The 19814-nt window shown below is 34.1% G+C and overlaps 3 protein-coding genes and 1 long non-coding RNA gene across 7 annotated transcripts; 1 reads left to right on the top strand and 3 right to left on the bottom strand.

Annotated features, from left to right (window-relative positions):
- Positions 1 to 826: 826 nt before the first annotated feature.
- LOC106414689 lies at positions 827 to 3730 on the bottom strand. The gene is made up of 3 exons (XR_007327143.1): positions 2964 to 3730; positions 2380 to 2590; positions 827 to 1970 (listed from the first exon to the last, which is right to left on the bottom strand). It is a non-coding gene; the product is annotated as an uncharacterized LOC106414689 (long non-coding RNA).
- An 823-nt stretch (positions 3731 to 4553) lies between these two features.
- LOC106411672 (N-acetylglucosaminyl-phosphatidylinositol biosynthetic protein gpi1) lies at positions 4554 to 8372 on the bottom strand. Of its 3 annotated transcripts, none has more exons than XM_048764737.1 (10): positions 7780 to 8372; positions 7397 to 7697; positions 7171 to 7307; positions 6975 to 7081; positions 6669 to 6890; positions 6076 to 6570; positions 5521 to 6003; positions 5322 to 5434; positions 4972 to 5041; positions 4554 to 4878 (listed from the first exon to the last, which is right to left on the bottom strand). In XM_048764737.1, exons 1-9 carry the CDS (start codon positions 7951 to 7953, stop codon positions 4977 to 4979), a joined length of 2097 nt encoding a protein of 698 aa, XP_048620694.1. In that variant the 5' UTR covers positions 7954 to 8372; the 3' UTR covers positions 4554 to 4878; positions 4972 to 4976. The 3 variants fall into 3 exon arrangements, with proteins under 3 accessions (XP_048620694.1, XP_013707932.2, XP_013707935.2); XM_013852478.3 differs by having other exon boundaries at positions 7171 to 7314; positions 7401 to 7697; positions 7780 to 8371; XM_013852481.3 differs by lacking the exon at positions 7780 to 8372 and having other exon boundaries at positions 7171 to 7314.
- LOC106411829 (peptide chain release factor PrfB3, chloroplastic) lies at positions 6333 to 14466 on the top strand. Of its 2 annotated transcripts, none has more exons than XM_048764738.1 (6): positions 6333 to 6573; positions 12990 to 13177; positions 13251 to 13451; positions 13523 to 13720; positions 13799 to 13970; positions 14047 to 14466. In XM_048764738.1, exons 1-6 carry the CDS (start codon positions 6522 to 6524, stop codon positions 14334 to 14336), a joined length of 1101 nt encoding a protein of 366 aa, XP_048620695.1. In that variant the 5' UTR covers positions 6333 to 6521; the 3' UTR covers positions 14337 to 14466. The 2 variants fall into 2 exon arrangements, with proteins under 2 accessions (XP_048620695.1, XP_013708118.1); XM_013852664.3 differs by lacking the exon at positions 6333 to 6573 and adding an exon at positions 12529 to 12794 and having other exon boundaries at positions 12960 to 13177.
- LOC106415942 (GTP-binding protein BRASSINAZOLE INSENSITIVE PALE GREEN 2, chloroplastic) lies at positions 9731 to 12455 on the bottom strand. The gene is made up of 4 exons (XM_013856752.3): positions 12218 to 12455; positions 10814 to 12141; positions 10263 to 10430; positions 9731 to 10185 (listed from the first exon to the last, which is right to left on the bottom strand). Exons 1-4 carry the CDS (start codon positions 12330 to 12332, stop codon positions 9835 to 9837), a joined length of 1962 nt encoding a protein of 653 aa, XP_013712206.2. The 5' UTR covers positions 12333 to 12455; the 3' UTR covers positions 9731 to 9834.
- Positions 14467 to 19814: the final 5348 nt, after the last annotated feature.

Genomic DNA, 19814 nt, shown 5'->3' on the forward strand with positions numbered 1-19814 from the left:
ATATTTTATATTAGATGCTTTAGAATTCTTTGAAATAGAATTTAGAAGCCATTTGAAGTGCCACCTAGGATTTGAGATTTTTTTTAATTAATACAAAATTAAGGTTATAATTTTTCAAATGCTTCTCAATTAATATATAGGGGATATCTATCTTTCTCATAAGAAAAATGAGATTTTAGCCGGGTACAACCTCTAGTTTAAATACTGTCATTTTTATAACATTAGTTTATAGTTATACAAACGAATCGCTTGCCCGTCCAAGCACCACCTCCCACGATTTTCTAATATATTCGAATATCCTGGTTTATGCCTACTGATTCGCACATTGAGCAAAAAGAACCCCAAGTTTTTCAATGAAAAGACCCCATGTTTTAAATTCTTATATTTTTGGACCCCTAAATTTTTACATAACAGACAAATCCAGCTCTTTACTTTTTTTGACTATATATACGTCACAAAGGGACGCTTCTCTCTAAAACTAACACTCACAAAGAAAAGAAGAAAAACCACTAAAAGAGCAGGAAATGGCCGGACTACAATACAGTTTCTTCCCAACAGACTTCTTCTACCCACAAGCTTCTCCTCCGGCTACAAGCCTCGTCGCTGTTACTCCAAAACTGGAGATAACCCAAAAGAGATATGCTTCAGTAGTGATTGATAAAACTCGTGCATCTAATTTGTCTCTTCTTATACGTGAAAAGACCAATACTCAGTCACGTTTCGATACGCAAACATGGAAGATGAAGAAGCCACTTCTGATCGAAGATGACATGTTGTATTTTTGATATAGCTTATAATCATCAAGCTACAATCCTTCTTTCAGTCTTGAGTCGCTCGTTGGACTATACACATCAATAAGGTCATGATCTATATTTCTATATTTCTAGTATATAGGTTTTGAGCCTCATAGATGCCAATAGGCAATACAGTTTTATTTTGATCTGGCTGTTGTTTAGAGCTCTGATGTATAATAAAAACGTATGTTCTTGTGTAGACTTCTTCTCTTGTAAACCCAACTTCCATGACTACGGTATTATTTCAATAGAAATTCAGTCCGCTACTTTACTATTTATTTAATAACACTAGGTCCGTGCAAAAAAACTGACCGTCGTTTATTTTACCAGTCTGAACTAAAGACATTGAGTTTTTCAATATTAAAATGTTTTTGTTTTGTTAATATATTATAAAGCTTAATAAAAATCATTAATTAATACATAAAGTTTTGATTAATTAATAAATTCTCAAAAAAAAAAAAAATCTCAATAGTTGTTTTCAGATTTCGAATTAGTCCGGTGTTATCTTGTACTTGTACATCTGCATACAAAACAAAAACTTACACGTTTATTTGTAAAATTTGTTGCATAATGAATATTTTTTTAATATGATAATAAAAAGTGCGAATCTATGAAACAAGAGATGAAAGCCATGAAGAAGCAGTTGCCAATACAGTGCAACATCATTTTGTGTATGATGAATTCAGCGCCGGATAAATAATTTTATGAGCCATTGAGCTTTGAATCCTTAAATTTAATATTTTTATAAATTTTTCAATAATTTTTTTTTTATTAAAAATATTATAAGTAACTTTTTATAAAATTTATGTTGAAAATATGTTTATATAAAATATTTTTAAGAGCTTTTTATTTTATTTTTTAGCAAAAATACCTATAATATAAATGGAGGGACACGAGATCAGACATGTATGTGGTGGTCGTACCGCTTGTTCTCCATCTAAACCGGCACTGGATGAATTTCCATCCCCATTGGCAAATAAAATAAGTAAACCCAGAAGAAAGTCCACAACCACTAATAACTTATGACTCAGATGATAAACATATATAAAACAACATAGAAGAATAAGATGAGATCAATAAAAATAAAACAACAAACAATCCAATTTCACAGCTTCATGCAGAGACTCCACTCAGAAAAAAGCCCCCAAGACACAACAACAGCACATAGCAGCCAGACTGCAAAAAAAAGAAAGATGCAATTAATTAAACACAACAAAGATCACAAAAATATGCTGAAAAACAGAATATAATTAAATCACATCGTAAACTGGTAGCAAATATAAATATGCAATTTCAAAACCATTTGCTATAAATTAGAAATGTAAATAAAGCTTAAATAAACATAACAATATCAGATAAAGCATTTTCTAATTAGAGTACTAAAATCCATTTAATCAAATTACTTTCACAGGGAGATAATTAGATAAGAAGATAACAAACTTGTGACCAAAACTAGACGCGAGACAAGATTTCTTAGAATCTACTGTCAATACCATTCAATAGCGATCCTACAGCTGCAAATACAAATCGTCTAATTAACTAGAACAAAACAAAAGAAGGTTTGAATCGAGCATTAATGACTTACCATCCTTCAATCAAACCAGGGTTACTACTCTGCTTCTGATGTTCCTGAGGCTGTGGGTATTGCGGTGCATACGGAGGTGGATAGCCTTGCTGAGGATATCCCTGCGGTGGTGGATAACATTGTTGAGGATAGGGTTGTTGTTGTGCCGGAGGATTTTCTGGAGGCGTGGGAGAAGCGTCCTTAGGGTTAGGGTGTCCATCTGACGGATTACCTGTTCAACCATAATATGAAATAAACTAATCAGAAGAAAAAACGATTAGAAGTTAGGATGGAACATTTAAATTGACCCCCTCCCCCCCCCCCCCCCCCAAAAGAGTTATTATATGATATATAGATGTCATGACACCTAATTATCAAAAAAATTAATTTATATAAGCCTAAAAATGTTTATGATCTATGACAACAATACTTATATCTGTCTTGACAGGAGTCAAACGGATCTAACAACACTACTTACATCAGAATTTTAAAACGGTTTGCGAAACTCAAATCTAAAACAAAAATACGTAAAACCAACTGATCGATATCAAAACCGAAGCAGCTAGAATAATCGATAAGGGAGGTTCCTTGAGGCAGAGGATAACCTTGCTGAGGATTGGGATGTTGTGGTGCCGAAGGATTTCCAGGAGGCGGAGGAGAAGCGTCCTTAGTGCTAGGGTGTTCATCTGACGGATAATATGATCAACCAGAATATGAAACGGACTCAAAACAAACCAGAAGAAAAAAAAAAATAGGAGTCAAAATGAACATTTGCATTGACCCACAAAATTTAAAGAGTGATTATATATTGGTGGCGTGATCTCAAATTATTAAAACTTTTTTTTTATTTATAGCAATCTATAACTGTTTATGGTCTCCTACTACACTACTTTTATACGGCTTTGATAGGACGCAAACGGATCTAACAACACTACTTAGATCAGAATTCTAAAAGGGTTTGTCAAACTCAAATCTAAACCAAAAACGCATAACGAACTGATCGATATCAAAACCAAAGCAGCTTGAATCTAAGGGAGGTACCTTTAGGCGGAGGAACACTATCAGCGGGTTGACTCATGGCACGTACTTGTTTTTTGTTTTTCACTTGTGTTTTTGTTTGTTCTATAGGTCAAACACAATAGAGAACTATCTTCTTTATCAAAGAAACACGACCAAATACTGATTTTTTACTGAAAACTTAGCAAATAATGAAATCAGAGATAGACATTAGAAAGCTGAAAAAAGAATAGGAACTTTAATTTCTTGTTGAATTTAAAATAAAATCTACTTACCAGATTCGACTTTTTTTTATATAAGAGAATATTATGAGTAGAAAAAATCAGCCTTTAATATCTACAAATGGTAACAAAATCTTTTTTTGGTCAATATATAAAATATCCTTCCTAATTCAACAAATCTATGCTAAAAGTCCTTTAAATTAGAGGGGGGAATTAAATCTAAGGACAAAAGGAGAATTATTAAATATGATAATTTAGCTAATTTGCTGGTCAACTAGATTATGATTTCTGATTTTCTTCCATTGGTAATAACTTCCATCACATTTTTGTAATTGCTTTTAATATTTTACTTGTAATTTTAAAATATTTATTTTCTATTCTCCGGTAAGATTAAAAGTATACATATTTTTCAATAACAAAGAAATAGTTTAACCAGAGATGCACCAAAGCTGATATACAGTGAAACCTCTATAAATTAATAATGTTGGGACTACATCAAACTATAATTTTTTATTAATTTATAGAGATATTAATTTATCGATAAACTAATTGAACCAAAAACTCGATTTGAGACTATAAAATTATATTATTTTATATAGATTTTTAGTGTATATTAATTTATAGAGTACTTCCTCCGTTTCGATTTAGTTGTCGTTGTAGAGAAAAATTTTCGTTTCAAAATAAGTGTCGTTTTAGAGTTTTAATGTAAAATTTATTAATAAGATTTTTCACTTTATTTTTCTGTTGGTTGAAATATGCTTAGGTGTATTGTGTTTTTATTTTGAAAATATACAAAATCATATGTTTTATTAATCTGTGTGTATAAACCTAAAACGATAATTAAAATGAAACAAACGGAGTATTAATTTAAAGAAGCTATAGATCGAGTAACTACTGATTAACGTTGACAAAAAAATAAGTAACTACTGATTAACAAAATCAAGGAAAAGCCCAGTATGTAAAAAGAAGGCCCAACAAAATTAAGGGCCCACATTATAAAATCTCTTTATCTTCGGCTTTCCAGTTTCCAAGTATGAAATAAAATATTGATTCAAATCGGGAAACAATAATAATTATGGGAAACAAAAAGAAAAAAACAAACTTACTAATGAGCCAAGCAAACAAAAAGCTGAACCACGGTTAAAAAAAACTAACAACGATTCAGACATCAGTATAATAACTTCTCCTATCCTCGAGCTGCTCTGTCTACAAGCCTTACACCAGCTAATCAGACTCTGATCGTTTCTTTAGCAGCATCCATAATCCAAAATCATACTTTTGTCTGTGATCATAAGAGAAGATCAGTCTGTTTCAACTTTTCACTAAGCAACGAGACTTAACAGTGTGTGATGAGATTAACAAGCTATAGACTGACCAGTCCTATGACGATGATGATTGAGATGCTTTTGGAAGCCCCTTCTCCAAAGACAAATCATGGTTAGAACCTGAAAGAAGATACTGAAGATTATTCTAAAATGATTCATTTGCTATCTCAAAAATCCAGTTTCATATATATGTTTAACAAATCATAAGAAACTAAAATACTTTATGCCAAACAAGTTGTACAACCCTATTATACTACAAGTTGCTTAAACCGCTTCTTGGTGCTACAGAATCTATTCAGTTAAAACATCAAATGTTGATATACAAACTTATAAGGACTAATATAAATGTGGTTCAGTGCCTACACAGTTATAATGCTAGAAGATTAGTTAGACAATTCACCTTTTCGTGAGGATGAGAAGATGGAACCGTGGCATAAGGTCCAGTACTGTCTCAACGGCATGTGCATCCATGGCCTTGGAGGAGGGAGATCAAGCCCCAGTTTCGATGGCATTCTGGAAAGACAACCAGAAGGTAACTAAAAAACTAAAAAGAGAGGTAGTGACAGTGAGAGTGGCTAAAACTTGTGGTTTAGATTCACCTTTTCCCACTGAGGACTCCGCGAGCTGAAGTAGTCAGAGAAGAAGCTGATATTCCTGAAAACATCGTTGTATAGTGAGGCAAAAGAATCTGTCCTATGCTTAAGAAGTTGCTGCGAAGATTGGAAACCATGAGAACCGGTTTCTTCTCCGGACTATTATTGCTTCTGTCACTGGAGGAGTTGAGGATATTCTTCTTATAGTGTTCAATTTCAAACCAAACACCACAAGGGAACCTTTGACGCCTGACAAGCCAGATCATAATCTCTGCATACGGTGTTGCATGGATGATAGAGACGGCGAATTCAATCAACATACATATGGAGTTGACTGAAGTGCTTGTAATGGTGAAGAAGATGAAGAAAACTGAAGTTGTTGGCAAGAGAAGGAGAAGAGGAGTGAACAGAAGAGATCCCACCACATGCTGCTTCACAGTGTAACCATAGCTGTCCATCCTTTGACGCAGAGGATTCATTTTTCGTCCTCTGAAAGAAACAAATAATCATTCAAGATAAGGTTTAAGCAGAGTACTAATTAATTTAATATTCAATTTTTACCTGAAAAGCCTCCACAAAGCTGCTAGAGCTTGGATTTGGTGAGAGTACACAAGTGTAATTGCCCAATGAAGAGCAGTTACATGAAGCGTTGCAAAAGTAATGACATCTATGACAAACGCAGCAGAGACTGTTGCACCAAAGGTGATTCCCATGACGGCAACTGCTCTGATCAAATAAAAGATGAAAGAAGCCATGAAGATCCAGAGAGTAGACCATATCTGGATTACATTAAGAGACACCATTCCCAAAACTCCAGCCAGCTCTGTGTTTAGCTTAAACCCAGCTGGGACTCCCATCAACCACACACAACCGGATCTCAATATATCGTTTGTAAACTCCTTTGCAAAGTGGAGTACCCACGAGTAGACATCTCCGGTGTTAAACAATAGACTTAGACCAATCAAGTTCCCCAAAACAAGATCAACAGCCATAGCTGACCACGTAGAATGTCTTTGCAGTGCAGCTTTCTCTGCATCTTCCACACAGGATATGGACCTTGTGAAATCCAGAAGTAATTGTCATAAATCGATAAGCACATACACAACATCATTATAAGATCAGAGACACATAAAATGCAATGATTTTGAACTTACGTTATGTCATTCTCTTGAAGGAAGATTGGCCAATATAAGATCTGACAACTGCGTATTCTAAAGTTGATCCATGTATTCTTGAGTACTCTTCTTGATGCTATAAGCACCCATGAGAAAATCGGAAAACTTGAAAGTTGATAGAAGAAGTGGATAAGGCTGTAATATAGACTTGATAAAGAGCTTAAAAGCGTGGCGAGTAACCACCATGCCAAAGTAGATATCCTGAAAAGTAAGATGCAAGCAGTTTAAAACAGCTAACAACAAAACATAGAGGAAGCACTGAAGTAAAGTCTCACGAGAGCTTACAGGTAACTAAGAGAAAACTTCCGGGAGGAAGTCTCCAGCTGTGTGGATAGCTTCCTATAGGCTATCTCAGCAGATGCGGCGCAATTTATGGAAAGAATCACAGTTTCCTGCTTACAATAAGAATAAGATAATGTCAGAAACGAGTCTAAGAAGTAACAACACAACAAAGAGAATCCTTTTGGAAAAGTACTCAAACCATTTCAATCAGAGGCTGCCTCTTGTGAAGATCATCAACCCAATTGGGTTTCTTAAGAGGAGCTTTTGTCTGAGGAGAAGAAGCATTCCAAAAGCTTAACGAGAAATGGTGAGAACCAAACACTGGAGGGTCATAGACTATAACCTGACATGTCCATAGAGTCAAATGCGGAAGTGCATAGATTAATAAAAAAGAATAATACAGGAGAAAGACATCATGAACTTACATACGTGAACATCACATTGAAATACAATATCGCCATTCCAATGTATATGATGCATTCTAATCCCATGCTCTGAAGAAGAATCGTGCACCATATGAATCCAGTGACTGCTCACAGAACCTAAGCCATCAACCTTATGACAACCACAGCTTAGGCTACTATATCTGCACAAATCTTCATCTGTTGCGTTCTTGGGAGCGTTTCCGTTAGCACTAAGACACGAATCATAACGACCAAGAAGAGTAAACGCTGCTTTATCCCGTAAGGTCAAAGGCATCTTCTCATTAGTTTCATGGAGTACGTCCTGTTAGACATCACAAAGATAAAACTTATCAAAATGCTAGAGACAAAGGGTAGTTATAAAAATTTGAAGTAAAGTTATTTACTTGGAGGCTAGATCCGCCAGTGGAGGACAAGAAGCTTTCATCAGTGATGAAGGCCACAACAACGTCAAGACAAGAAGAGGAGTGTGACACGAACCACCCAAACAAGAGACTGTGACTCGAATCATCAGTTGATGTAAGGAGCTTAGGCAACCAAATCCTACATTGTCTCTTCATTTCAGCTCTGCCAGATCCTCCAAACCCTACAAGATCCTAACTTTCGATCGATACTATGGAGAAACAATCCAAACACCAACAAAAGTCTGCGACTTTAGGGATTGGGGAGGAGATCTCTGGACACAGAGTTGACAAGTGAAGTAATTCAATTCATTTGAACTGAGATTAGGTCACGGAATCGATAGAACAGAAGGAAGATGCCGTAATTCGGACAGAGAGAAACTGATGTCGGAGAAGAAGTAGCCTAAAAGCAAGTGTAAAAGAGAGATCTTTCGCTAAAGCTAACAACGCCTCTCCGTCTCTCTCCTGCTTCGGGTTCGAATCTCTATTTCTTTCTTCTTTCTTCTTTCTTCTTTCTTCTTTCTTCTTTAGATAAATGAGTGTATGCACGGTCGTGTTAGCGCATGATTGTCGCAAATGATTGGGTTGTTGCCTCTTCGTTTACATGTCTGTCACTGAGATCTACAATCTACTACCACTCACAAATCCCAAGTTGTTAGGTCATTTCCAACACCAAAACATCAAATTTTGTATAATTTTATCTCCAACAAAACATCAAAATTATAACTAAACATAACTGTACGGTATTATTTGTATTTTTAAATTATTTTTACTTAACTAATATATATATATATTTTTTAATTAATAAATCACTAAATAAACATTATCATTTATGTCATATTGTAAACTATAAATATATTATTTTGTTATGTATTTTTCATATATAATAGTTTGTAATTTTGAATATAATTTTATATTAAACCAAAAAATATAAATGTAAATAAATTTTATAAACATAAAACTACAAAAATAACAAACATAATATCTAAGTGTGATAAATAATTATTTATAAATTATAAATAATAAAAATATAAGAATTATTAAAACTGATATTAAATAATATATAATATTATTTTTGGTGTAAAATTTAGTGTTATTATTGGATATCACAAAAAAAATGACACCAAAACACTATATTTGATGTAATTTCAATACCAAATTTAGTGTCAATGTTGGAGATGACCTTATTCCTTTTTTCAATAATAAATTTTATATTAAAAAATGTTTAATGTATAGTAATAAATATTTTGAGTTATGTATGAAAACAATTTTCTATAATTTTAAACCAATAGTTTTAGTTAAAACTTCTTGAATTTAACAATTTGTTTTTAACTTATTAAATATGCATAGAAAACCTAAACACATATTTTTGTAAAACAAATTTCATCTCAAAAAATATTTTTTTTTTGAAAAAGGGCATTCAAATTAAAAACATAAAACATACAAGGTATGGTTTTGAAACCATAAAGTTTTAGAAAACATGATGAGAAACAATCCTCACCTAAGCAATAACTTTTAGAAAAAATATTTATGTTTGTGGAACGAGAGAATAATTGTTTTATTATCGATTGGCTGATCGTAAATCATAAACTATTATTCATTTCGCTATAGCCCGACTGATCGCGCAAACAATTGCGTTTAAATTGCAAAAGAAAAATAGAAACTAAAATTAACATTTTTTTAAAACATTTTAAAGTATGATTTACGATTTAACCGCTACAACTTGTCGGAAGAACCAACAACAAAACAAACAGCAGTTGGTTACAGTCGCATAAATCGACGACAACAAGCCAAACGTGACATGCAAAACAAGCAAGTCATATGTGTCAAATTCATACTAAAGCATATGGTATTTATTTCCTTATTCATGTATTTATATATACTATCTCACATTCCAGTTTCTACTTTTAAGTGGATATTAAACAGTGTTTCAAGATACACAAATCCAATATGTTAATTTTAAAATACTGAAAATTTTATTTCCATGGTGGCTACAGTGATGTAACTTGTATCAGCACTAGAATCTTTAACCTCTTTTACTTAAACATCAGAGAGAAAATCAGTGCTGTCTTGTTGCTTCTTCCTCCTACGAGCGTCATCAAGCTTACTAGAATAGGTTCCAAGCGCTTCTGTGATGGCTTTTGGCAACCAGAACCCAGGCCGCTCAAGAAACGGTGCTTTGTCAATAACCAACGGTTCTCTCAAGGTTACATCAATCCCCTGATAAGTCCACAACGCTAACGTTGCTTCACCTTTGAGACCAAGCGAAAACCAGCCAAGACCAGCTACTGCAACGTCGATGCTTTTCACCTCCCAGCTACTTCCTGTCACTTTAATCTCCTTCTCTTCCCAGTTTCCCAATTCAGACGCTCTCTTCTCTCCTATTGGTGGCTATTAACAAAACAAAAGGGTTTTCAGTTACAATTTTTGATGTTATGGAAACGGTGAGAGAATAGACTTTAACTCACCTGCAAACGTAAACCGGAATGGGACTTGAGTATTTCTTCGGAGTTCTCTGTTTTTCCTAGATGCAATGACACACTGTGTGATGCCCATACTGTTATGTATATTGTTTCAACTGAAGCACTAACAAGGTCTAGCCTCACCAGCCCACCAATGTGAACAGACTGTCCTGCCTGCAACATAAAGATTCAGCAGAACCAGCTTAGTTCTTGGAACAAGAAAACAGTTCAAGTCAATTGTTTCTTGGAACAGTTCATTTGCTTAGAAGAAGCTAGGCCTGGGATTTTGAACCGAATCGAATCAAATTTTCGGTTAGGAGTTCGGTTAGGTTCGGTTGGTTTTAAGAAAAAGTTTGGTTTTCGGTTCGACAATCGGTTACTTTAGTTTTCTCAAAACAAAAATGATAACTAAACCATACCGAAATCCGAACCGAACTAACTAAATTATGAACCAAACTAACCAAATTTAACCGAACTTATCTGCAATTTCAGTAGGATTTTCAAAAACCGAACTAACTGAACTTTATTTCGGGATAATAAGGTAAAAGAGGGCTTGCCTTGACTCTGTAAGACCGAGGTTGAAGCTCCTTCCTAATCTCCACCATTTTCCGCTCCTCCGAGTTCAATCTAAGAGAAATAATGTAAGGATGCAAAAGACCAGGAGTGTCATACATCTTCGCCTTTGCAGACAACACTCCACCAATCCTCAATATCCCCAGAGTTGTTCCAGGAACCGGAGCCTCCGTGAGCCTTGTGACCTTTGCACCGTCTTTCTTGGAGAAGGCATTGATCAAAGTAGATTTCCCAGCATTCTGAGCTCCAATAACCCACACGTTTCCTCTTGGACCAGCCAGTTCCTTGATGTAAGCTAACAGGTTCTTGATACCAAGATCTTTCTTAGCACTGACCATATACACACCACTCAGCCTAGGCGCTCCTCCAGCCTTGGCGCGATGGCGAACCCAACGGTCTAACCGAGCTGGTGAAATCTGTGAGGGGAGTAAGTCTACTTTTGTTGCAACGAGCACGAGTTTGGGTAGGTTCTTGCCCACCTTAGGATCGTTCTCAGCCTTCTGAAGGGCCTTGAACAAAGAGTTTGCTGCTCGTTTGGGGAAAGAGCCATCAAAGTCCACACAATCAACAACCATGACTACAACCGTGGTACTTGAGTTCCTACTCATTGGTTTTATAAGTCTAGTTGAGATCATTCTATCGAAATCGAAATCGGGTAAGAGATTCTCAGCAGCTTGGTTCTTCACTTGGCCGTAGTTTCTCAGAGAATGGCAACGAGCACATACTGTTACATCATCATCATCTTTATCCTTCTTGGCTTCCTCTCTAGCTAACTTCTTCCTCTCTGATTTCGAAACTCGTTTCTTCTCCATCATCTCTTCTGTTACATTACCGTATCCAACACCGGCTGGAGCAAAGCCATCTAGCTCAACATCGTTTCCTTCCTCCTTCTCTTCCCATTCATCTGATTCCCAGTCAAACTCATCCTCACTTTCAGAGTTACTACTCTCTAATACATTCGTGATATCATCATCCTCCTCCTCCTCCTCCTCATCATCATCATCATCAACCATTTCAAACCCTTCAAGCTCATCTTCAGTCACCTCCTCCAAGCTCTTTACAACCACCTTCCTCTTCTGATAATACCCGGGTGAATCAGAATCACTGTCCTGCATAAAAATCCCACAACCAGGACAGACAAGCTTCCCATACTCCTCATCTTCATCTCTTCCTTCACTCATCATTGCCTTCTTGGGAAAGATTGTCCCTTTAACTCTCTCCACGCTTTCAACAACTTGCTCTTTCTTCACAGCTAAACACTTAACCGAAACTCCACATGTCGTCTTCTTCTTCCTCTTCGTCTCACTCAACCCTATTGAAAAAGTTGAGACCTTTCCTCAGAATCACATCACCAAAAACGAGTTTCGACAAAGAAGAGAGAAAATTACCTGAGAAAAATTGAACTTCGGGTCTGGGTATGAACCAGTTGACGCTAAAGCTTGCGTCTTTAAGCTTTGGCTTTACCCTGCAAATGTTCACTGTACTTGAAATCAAAACCACCATCTTCGTTTCAGCGGACTTGTGAAGAAATCGCGCCGGGATAAGCTGCTCCGAGTGAGAGCCAAAAACGCAGCGTATTGGCTCGGACTTTCGATACTTCACAGTTCAAACTCTACCACTCTAAACCCTACAAGTAATTACGTAAATGCCCTTCAAACTATATCTTTATGTTTTGTAATGGACTCGTTTAATTATACGTGGAATACGTTAAAGACTCAAACTTTAAAACAGAGACGATAAGGTTGGGAGACCCATCCCGCGGACAAGAACTGAGCTTAAACCCCCATTTGATAATATCGGAGCTCCGGCGAACAAAAATGGCGGCAAAGTTTATAGGCGGAGGCTGTTCATGGCGGCGCTTTTCAAGAAACTTGGACAAGAGAACAGCATCATCTCGAGTTCTTCTCTTCTCTGTTCGGTCCTCTCATTCCATGGATGACATGGACACCGTCTATAAGCAATTGGGTATCTCTCCTCTTCATCTAAATATAGTGTCATTGAGCTGAAGCTGATGAGTCCTCAGATAAAGTTTGGAGCTTTAAGTTTTAGAAATTTTTATTTTTTTTTGTGAATTTTGCTTTGGTTTTGTTGGTATTTGTGTAAAAAATCTTGTTTTAAATTTGCTCTCAGGACTGTTCTCACTAAAGAAGAAGATCAAAGATGTTGTTCTCAAGGCCGAGATGTTAGCACCGGATGCTCTCGAGCTAGAAGAAGAGCAATGGATAAAGCAAGAAGAGACATTGCGTTACTGTGACTTATGGGATGATCCAACCAAATCCGACGAGATTTTTCTCAAGTTAGCTGCGCGTGCAAAAGCAGTTGATACTCTCAAAGACCTCAAGTACAAGGTTCTTTTTTGTTTAGTTAAATACATCTTCTTTTGCAAGACGTTTAGTTTTGAATGTGTTTTTGTTTAATTAGGCAGAAGAAGCTAAGCTAATCATACAATTGGATGAGATGGATGCTATAGACTACAGTCTTTTTGAGCAAGCTTATGATTCATCCCTCGATGTGAGCAGATCCTTGCATCACTATGAGATGTCTAAGCTTCTTAGTGATCAGTATGACACTGAAGGCGCATGTATGGTTATCAAATCTGGATCTCATGACACAAAATCTCAGGTCAGTTTTCACCATTCCCAAGAACCTTCCTGTCTTTACTTTCTATATGTTCATTTTTTGAGGTTGTGCAGATGTGGACAGAACAAGTTGTAAGCATGTACATCAAATGGGCAGAGAAGCTAGGCCAAAACGCAAGAGTAGCTGAGACATTGAGGAATAAAAATGGCGTGAGTTCAGCCACAATAGAGTTTGAATTCGAGTTTGCTTATGGCTATCTCTTAGGTGAGCGAGGCGTGCACCGTCTTATCACAAGTTCTACATCCAATGAGGTATATATACATTATGCTTCTCATGATGAATCACTCTCCATTTGTTAAAGAACTAAGAAGATGTTTTCTTTGTGATAGGCTTGTTCAGCGTCTGTAGAAATCATACCGTTGTTCTTGAGAGCATCTCCTGATTTTGAAGTGAAGGATGAGGATTTGGTTGTGACGTATCCTGCAAAAGATAATCATAAACTAGCTGAGCAGATGGTTCGTATTCAACATCTTCCGAGTGGTATAACCGTAGAATCTTCAGGTATTCTCGAGTTGTGTAACACTTTGGTTAACTGAATTGTATGCAGATTGTAATATAAGATTGTGTTTTGATGCAGGAGAAAGAAACCGGTTTGCTAATAGGATCAAAGCTCTAAACCGGTTAAAGGCAAAGCTGCTTGTGATAGCAAAAGAACAGAAGGTTTCAGATGTGTATAAAATCAGCAAGAACATTGTGGAGCCATGGAGAGTAGAAGAAACTAGGAGATATGTCTCTAAAGGTCAGAAGATGGTGGTTGATTTGAAAACCGGTTTAGAGATTTTGGACCTTAAATCGGTTTTGGATGGGAACATTGGGCCACTTCTTGGAGCTCATATTGGCATGAGAAGATCCATTGATGCCATTTAAAATTAATTGAGGTTTTTTTGTTGTACACATAAAATAGTCAAACTTTGTAAAACCTAAAATTTAATTATATAACTAGACCATATTACAATATATTTTTTTTTTTGAAAATCTAAGATTTTGAATTTATTGATTCTCATGCTTTATAAATTGTAATTAGTAAAATATATAGAGGGTTGGCAGAAATCGTTAATATCTGTGTAGTAGAGTTTGGCAGAAACTTTAGTTATCCATTCTTCTAGATTAGTATAACTTTAATTAGTTTACGTTACCCATGACCAGACTAGTTAATTCGTCAGTTTGCACTATAATTTAATGCTATTTATTTGCTTTTGATAAAAGTTAAAACCATAATTTATTGCGGTTTCTCACCATCATCCTTTCAGCAAATACATTTTTTTGACTAACTCAGCAACGCATAAAAATAGTAATATAGAAATCTAATTTATTGTTTACCAAAAAATTCTATAGTTAATTACGCTAAGGTACACTTGACTTTCTATTATACCTAGAGACACTTCTTGCATGTGACATATTTTATTGTGGGCCAACGATAAATTGTAGATAATTTTACATTTAATGGAAACGACGCTTGTGGATGGGTGATTTGTGGACGAGTGATGCGTGGTTGGATGATTTGTGGACGGGTGATGTGTGGATAAGTGATGAGTAACGTGTGGACATGTGATTTTATGTGTTTATAATAGATAACATGGACAAACTCTCTATTTTGATTTCATAAAACTATACAATAACACGTGGACATAATAGACTCACGTTACTAAAATTATACCATAAAACATGGACACGGACTCTGTTATCTCTAACACAAGCACTTGGCTTCTTCAGCCCAATTGATAAATTATCTGCAATTAAACTTCAATCAATATGAGAAAGAGATGATATTGTGAGTATGAGCGGAGAGAAAAATCGAAGAAGCTTTTGCCTTCTGTCGGAGAGTAATAGATCTTGCACGTCAGAGAATTCCGATCTAAGGAATTTGCACTTTGTCATGATGTAGATGGATGTAAATTTGATTAGAGTTGAATTTAGATCCCGAGATGATGAATAGAATCGAATGAATATTGTTCATGTCTACAACTAGTTTATAATTCTGTGAAGATGTCTATATCCACAACTAATTTATAATTCTATTATCCACGCTTTGGTGTACACGTCCACATTTAGTTTTGTTTACACATCAATATATATATATATATATATATAATATATGAAAATAGATCTTAAAAGATAGAGAATTTTATATATAATTTATTATGACAATTATTTTTGTTTAATATATTTTAGAACTTCAGATAAAAGTAAATAAAAACATAAAGTAGAATAAGAAAAATAATAAAATGAAATAAGAAGAGGAGATAGATTCTCTTTAGTTTAGAGTCATAAGAGTTTTTTTGACAAGAGAAAGTGTGTCTCAAGTGATAAGTGTTTTGTAGTGTAATTTGAATGTGGAAAAATGTCTCTAAATGTAAAAAATTTAAAATTCTGCGGGCATTTAAGTATTTTAGATTTAATAGTATGGGTTAACAATAATAAATACTCTCTCCGTTTCATAATTGATGATGTTTTAGAAGATTTTTGTTGTTTCAAAATAGATGATATTTTGATATTTTTATGTTAATCCCTCTGTTTCAAAATACTTGATGTTTTAGGTGAATGCACAACAAATTAAGGCATACTCTTTTTCCAAAAAAGTAACATTAAAAATATAAAGTAAAACTAAATCAGCCAATCATAAAACACAACAATAAAACATCATTGGTGACACAATTTTCTGTAAAACTAAAACTAATATAAAATATCAAAACATCAAATATTTTGAAACATTTTAAATTCTCTAAAACATCATCTATTTTGAAACGGATGAAGTATTTTTAACTTTATTGAAAACTGTGTAACCAATTAGATGTTGTAGTCATTTCTGTAACTGGTTAGATGATTTTTAAATTATATTTTTTAAACCACTTTTTAGAGAAAAGTAAATTTCTTAATTTTTGTGCACTAAGAAATAACATCATATATTGTGAAACGGAGAGAATAGATTTTTAGTCAGGTTTTATGGCTATTCATTAGTATACCTCCCTATTTTCCTAAGTAGATTTTGCAATAGTTTGACATATGTAATTCGAAATATACTGAAATCAATTTTGTTTCTACAATTATTAATTTAGCAAACTAAAATATTTATAAAAACTCTAATAAAAAGTAGTATTAATTAAATATATTTGTTTGTGCTTTCTTTTTTAAAATTTTAAACAATAGTTTCTGTTAATTTTTTTGTCGTCATTTGTAAATATCTTAACTAGCAAAATACATAATTTTAATTAAGTTTAATCTTGACAAATAATTTACAAGAAAATAAAATCAGGCTAGTATACTATCATATTAATAGTCACTAGGTGCATAGTCCCCGCGCAAGCGCGGGGTCGGCTACATTATAGGTGTATTGTATAGTTTTGTTTACGAGATTTTATTGTTTTTTGTCTATAATGTGATTGATGAGACTTTGGATATTACATAGGTTGATGAATTTGATATAAGAATGAACGACGAAGTCATATGTTGATATTTTTATATCTTATATGTTCAAAGTTGAGGGTGATGGAACTTGTTAGTGTTTACTTAGGTAGTTGTTTGTATATAAATCAAATAGTGCATGGAAAAAGATAATAAATTTGAATTTAAAATGTTAGGGTTTCAAAATAACTGGGCCTTGAATCTGTGGTTTAGTCTAATACTGAAAAAACTGTTAGGACTTCAACTCCTTTTTTTTCTCTATGTCGGGAATGTGGGCACTAATTTTCCGATTCATGTAGGTAAAATTGTTTTTTAGTTTGTGAGATTGAAAACCGTAGATTGATTTTAAGCATGATTGATGAGAGGTTTACTTGCATCAGCTTCGTCTGCCGTGGGTGTTGAGTTTCGTCGGCGCCAGATGTTAGACATGCAAGAGAGAATATCTGAATATGTTAATTTCGTGTTTTGTTTTTTCTTCTCTCGTGTTTTGTGGGTTCCACTCTTTGCTCAGGCTGTACAATAGATGAAGTCTGGCTAGGCCGTCTCACTTCTCTGAAGTATTCCCTTGATTAAGCTCCCACCAACATCTATCTTCTGATTCTGTCTTGAAGTCGAGGAGCTTCCAAAAAAATTAGCTTCCATCTGCTGTTCCGCTTGGAATGGAGAGTTCTGAAATGCCGCATAAAAAACATATTGGCAAATAATTAATGATTGTCAACAACTATCACTATACTAAATAGAAAACAAATCAAGGTTTTTTGTTCTGCACAAACTAAAATCTTACAACAGAGTTGTCACGGTCTTTTTTCAGGAGCAAAATTTTTTTCTTCCCAAAAACCATAGTCAATGCAATCCTTGGGAGAGAGCTATCCATGACAGAGGCTAAAGTTGCGTAGATGAAAAAATAGATCAGAAACACAGTAGATTTTTTCAGATAAGGAAAATATGGGATAAGTTGTTGACTAATTACCAGTTTCAGTTGTTGATATGTCATTCCACTTGAATTTGCCTGATTGTAATCTTGCTTGGAGCTGCCAAATATGCTATGTTTACCAATTTCTAGGTTTGTGTTCGCAATCACTTGGAGCACCTAGCAACCTCAAAACGATCGACTTTCACAATGGAATCTGCTTTCAAAGATGGCATGTAATGATTAGCATGTCCGACGGGAGTAAACCCATGAATCACGGAATCTGCAAATAGTATTATCCAACAAAGAATCAGGAAATAAATTAAAACTATTATGTTAAATAAGTGTGATAGATCGAATATTAACTTACCTTTTCATCGAGGAAAAGAACCGTGATTCCCACAAACTCCCTGTCTTTCTTGAAGTTCAGGGAATCCCATAAGCGGAGGAAGCCAGAGGCTATGCTCTGACTACTAAGACCAAGACGGAGAGACTCGAAGGTTGAGTGACGGACGCCGGGACGCCGGTTTGACGAACTTGAGAGGCAGAGAGAAACATTTTCTAGAAGATGGTTAAAGCTAAGAGGAATCAATGAGTTTTGTGGATATGCAGATTGAGTTCATCAAAGATGAGAATCATATATATATGGTTTACAGAGGGGCTACAAATCAGGAACATTTATGATCAAGCGATTTAAGATGGGGACATGAAGAGTTCACCGGTGAAAAAATAGATTACGAACATATACACGGCGCAACTCTGTAACTCAGACTTGTTTGAGACAATGATGAAAAGAACCCATATTAAACTACAACAGTTTACAATATAGGAAAACCATAATTGTTGCAAACTTAAGTTTTTTTCATATAACGTGATGAATCTCATTTAAAAATGAAACCATAACACATTTGTAGGTCCGACCCTCAGAGGAAGCCGAAGAAGCAAGGGCTTCCGACCTTCATAAATATATATTAGGTTCGGCCATCAATGTACAAAGGTATCAGTTAGCTTAGTGGTATAAATGTTGGTGTTTATATCTCAATAACCCGGGTTCGAACCATGAGCTTGACACTTTTTTACACTTTTTAAAAGTGGGACCCACAAAACGATGACGTGGCGCGCTGAGGAGTGAGCAAAAACTGATCTATTATAATATAGATTTCGTTTTTGAATGTAAACTAGGTTAAGATCCGCGCCTTGCGCGAGATAAACATTATATATATAAATTATTTTATATATTATATGTTTATAACATATTATGAAATAATAAATATATATTGAATAATTAAAAAATCATTATCTACTACTTATATAATTAAATTGGTGCAAACATATAAATAAATTTTATAAATCGAAAAATATTTTTTTTATTTGATATGATATATAATTAAATTTAAATGATAGTAACATATATATGTTATATTTGAATATTAATATTTATTAGATGATGATTTTTACTCATATTTTTTTATCATTTGTATCTGTTATAGAAAAAAAAAATCTAAATTAGTGATAACAAAATTTTCACTGTAGGATTAGTGGTTTAAGTAATTTATAATATATTAAAAAATTAAGTTGTCAATATTTTTTCAAATTTTTTATCAAAAAAATGTTCAAAGTAAATTTCAAAATTAAGATATTTATATGTTTTTATATGGCATATAGTTTAATTTAAAATGATACATATATTTATATATCTTTTATTTTTGATACTTATTAAATGAGACTTTCAACTTATATTATTTTTTAATTATTTGTATCATGTCATAACAAAAGTTTTAAATCATAGATCACAAAATTTGAATGTGAAACTTTTAACAGTTTTAGTAATTTATACTCGTTTTTAAAAATTCAAAATATAATATATAAATAATTTTTTAAATTTTTATTATATAGTTACTATGATTGTTTAATTTATTTTAATAGCATAAAATTAAACAAATACAATTATAATACACACTTATTTTTATCAAATCTTTATTATTCAAAATCATTAATTGTCATATATACTTTAGCCACATTAGGCAATTCTG

This window comes from Brassica napus, chromosome C8 (genome assembly GCF_020379485.1).
Source record: "Brassica napus cultivar Da-Ae chromosome C8, Da-Ae, whole genome shotgun sequence".
Classification (NCBI taxonomy): domain Eukaryota; kingdom Viridiplantae; phylum Streptophyta; class Magnoliopsida; order Brassicales; family Brassicaceae; genus Brassica; species Brassica napus.

What these genes read in the sequence shown, in the direction of transcription:
- LOC106411672 (XM_013852478.3), bottom strand. Translation starts at nt 7,953, where the DNA reads ATGAAGAGACAATGTAGGATTTGGTTGCCTAAGCTCCTTACATCAACT. An exon ending in CTGGCGGATCTAGCCTCCAA is followed by an intron (nt 7,698 to 7,779) that starts GTAAATAACTTT and finishes GATGTCTAACAG; the next exon opens with GACGTACTCCATGAAACTAA. An exon ending in TATTTCAATGTGATGTTCAC is followed by an intron (nt 7,315 to 7,400) that starts GTATGTAAGTTC and finishes TGGACATGTCAG; the next exon opens with GTTATAGTCTATGACCCTCC.
- LOC106415942 (XM_013856752.3), bottom strand. Translation starts at nt 12,332, where the DNA reads ATGGTGGTTTTGATTTCAAGTACAGTGAACATTTGCAGGGTAAAGCCA. An exon ending in CGAAGTTCAATTTTTCTCAG is followed by an intron (nt 12,142 to 12,217) that starts GTAATTTTCTCT and finishes CTTTTTCAATAG; the next exon opens with GGTTGAGTGAGACGAAGAGG. An exon ending in CTCGGTCTTACAGAGTCAAG is followed by an intron (nt 10,431 to 10,813) that starts GCAAGCCCTCTT and finishes TTTATGTTGCAG; the next exon opens with GCAGGACAGTCTGTTCACAT.
- LOC106411829 (XM_013852664.3), top strand. Translation starts at nt 12,647, where the DNA reads ATGGCGGCAAAGTTTATAGGCGGAGGCTGTTCATGGCGGCGCTTTTCA. An exon ending in CAAGTTCTACATCCAATGAG is followed by an intron (nt 13,721 to 13,798) that starts GTATATATACAT and finishes TCTTTGTGATAG; the next exon opens with GCTTGTTCAGCGTCTGTAGA. An exon ending in TATAACCGTAGAATCTTCAG is followed by an intron (nt 13,971 to 14,046) that starts GTATTCTCGAGT and finishes GTTTTGATGCAG; the next exon opens with GAGAAAGAAACCGGTTTGCT.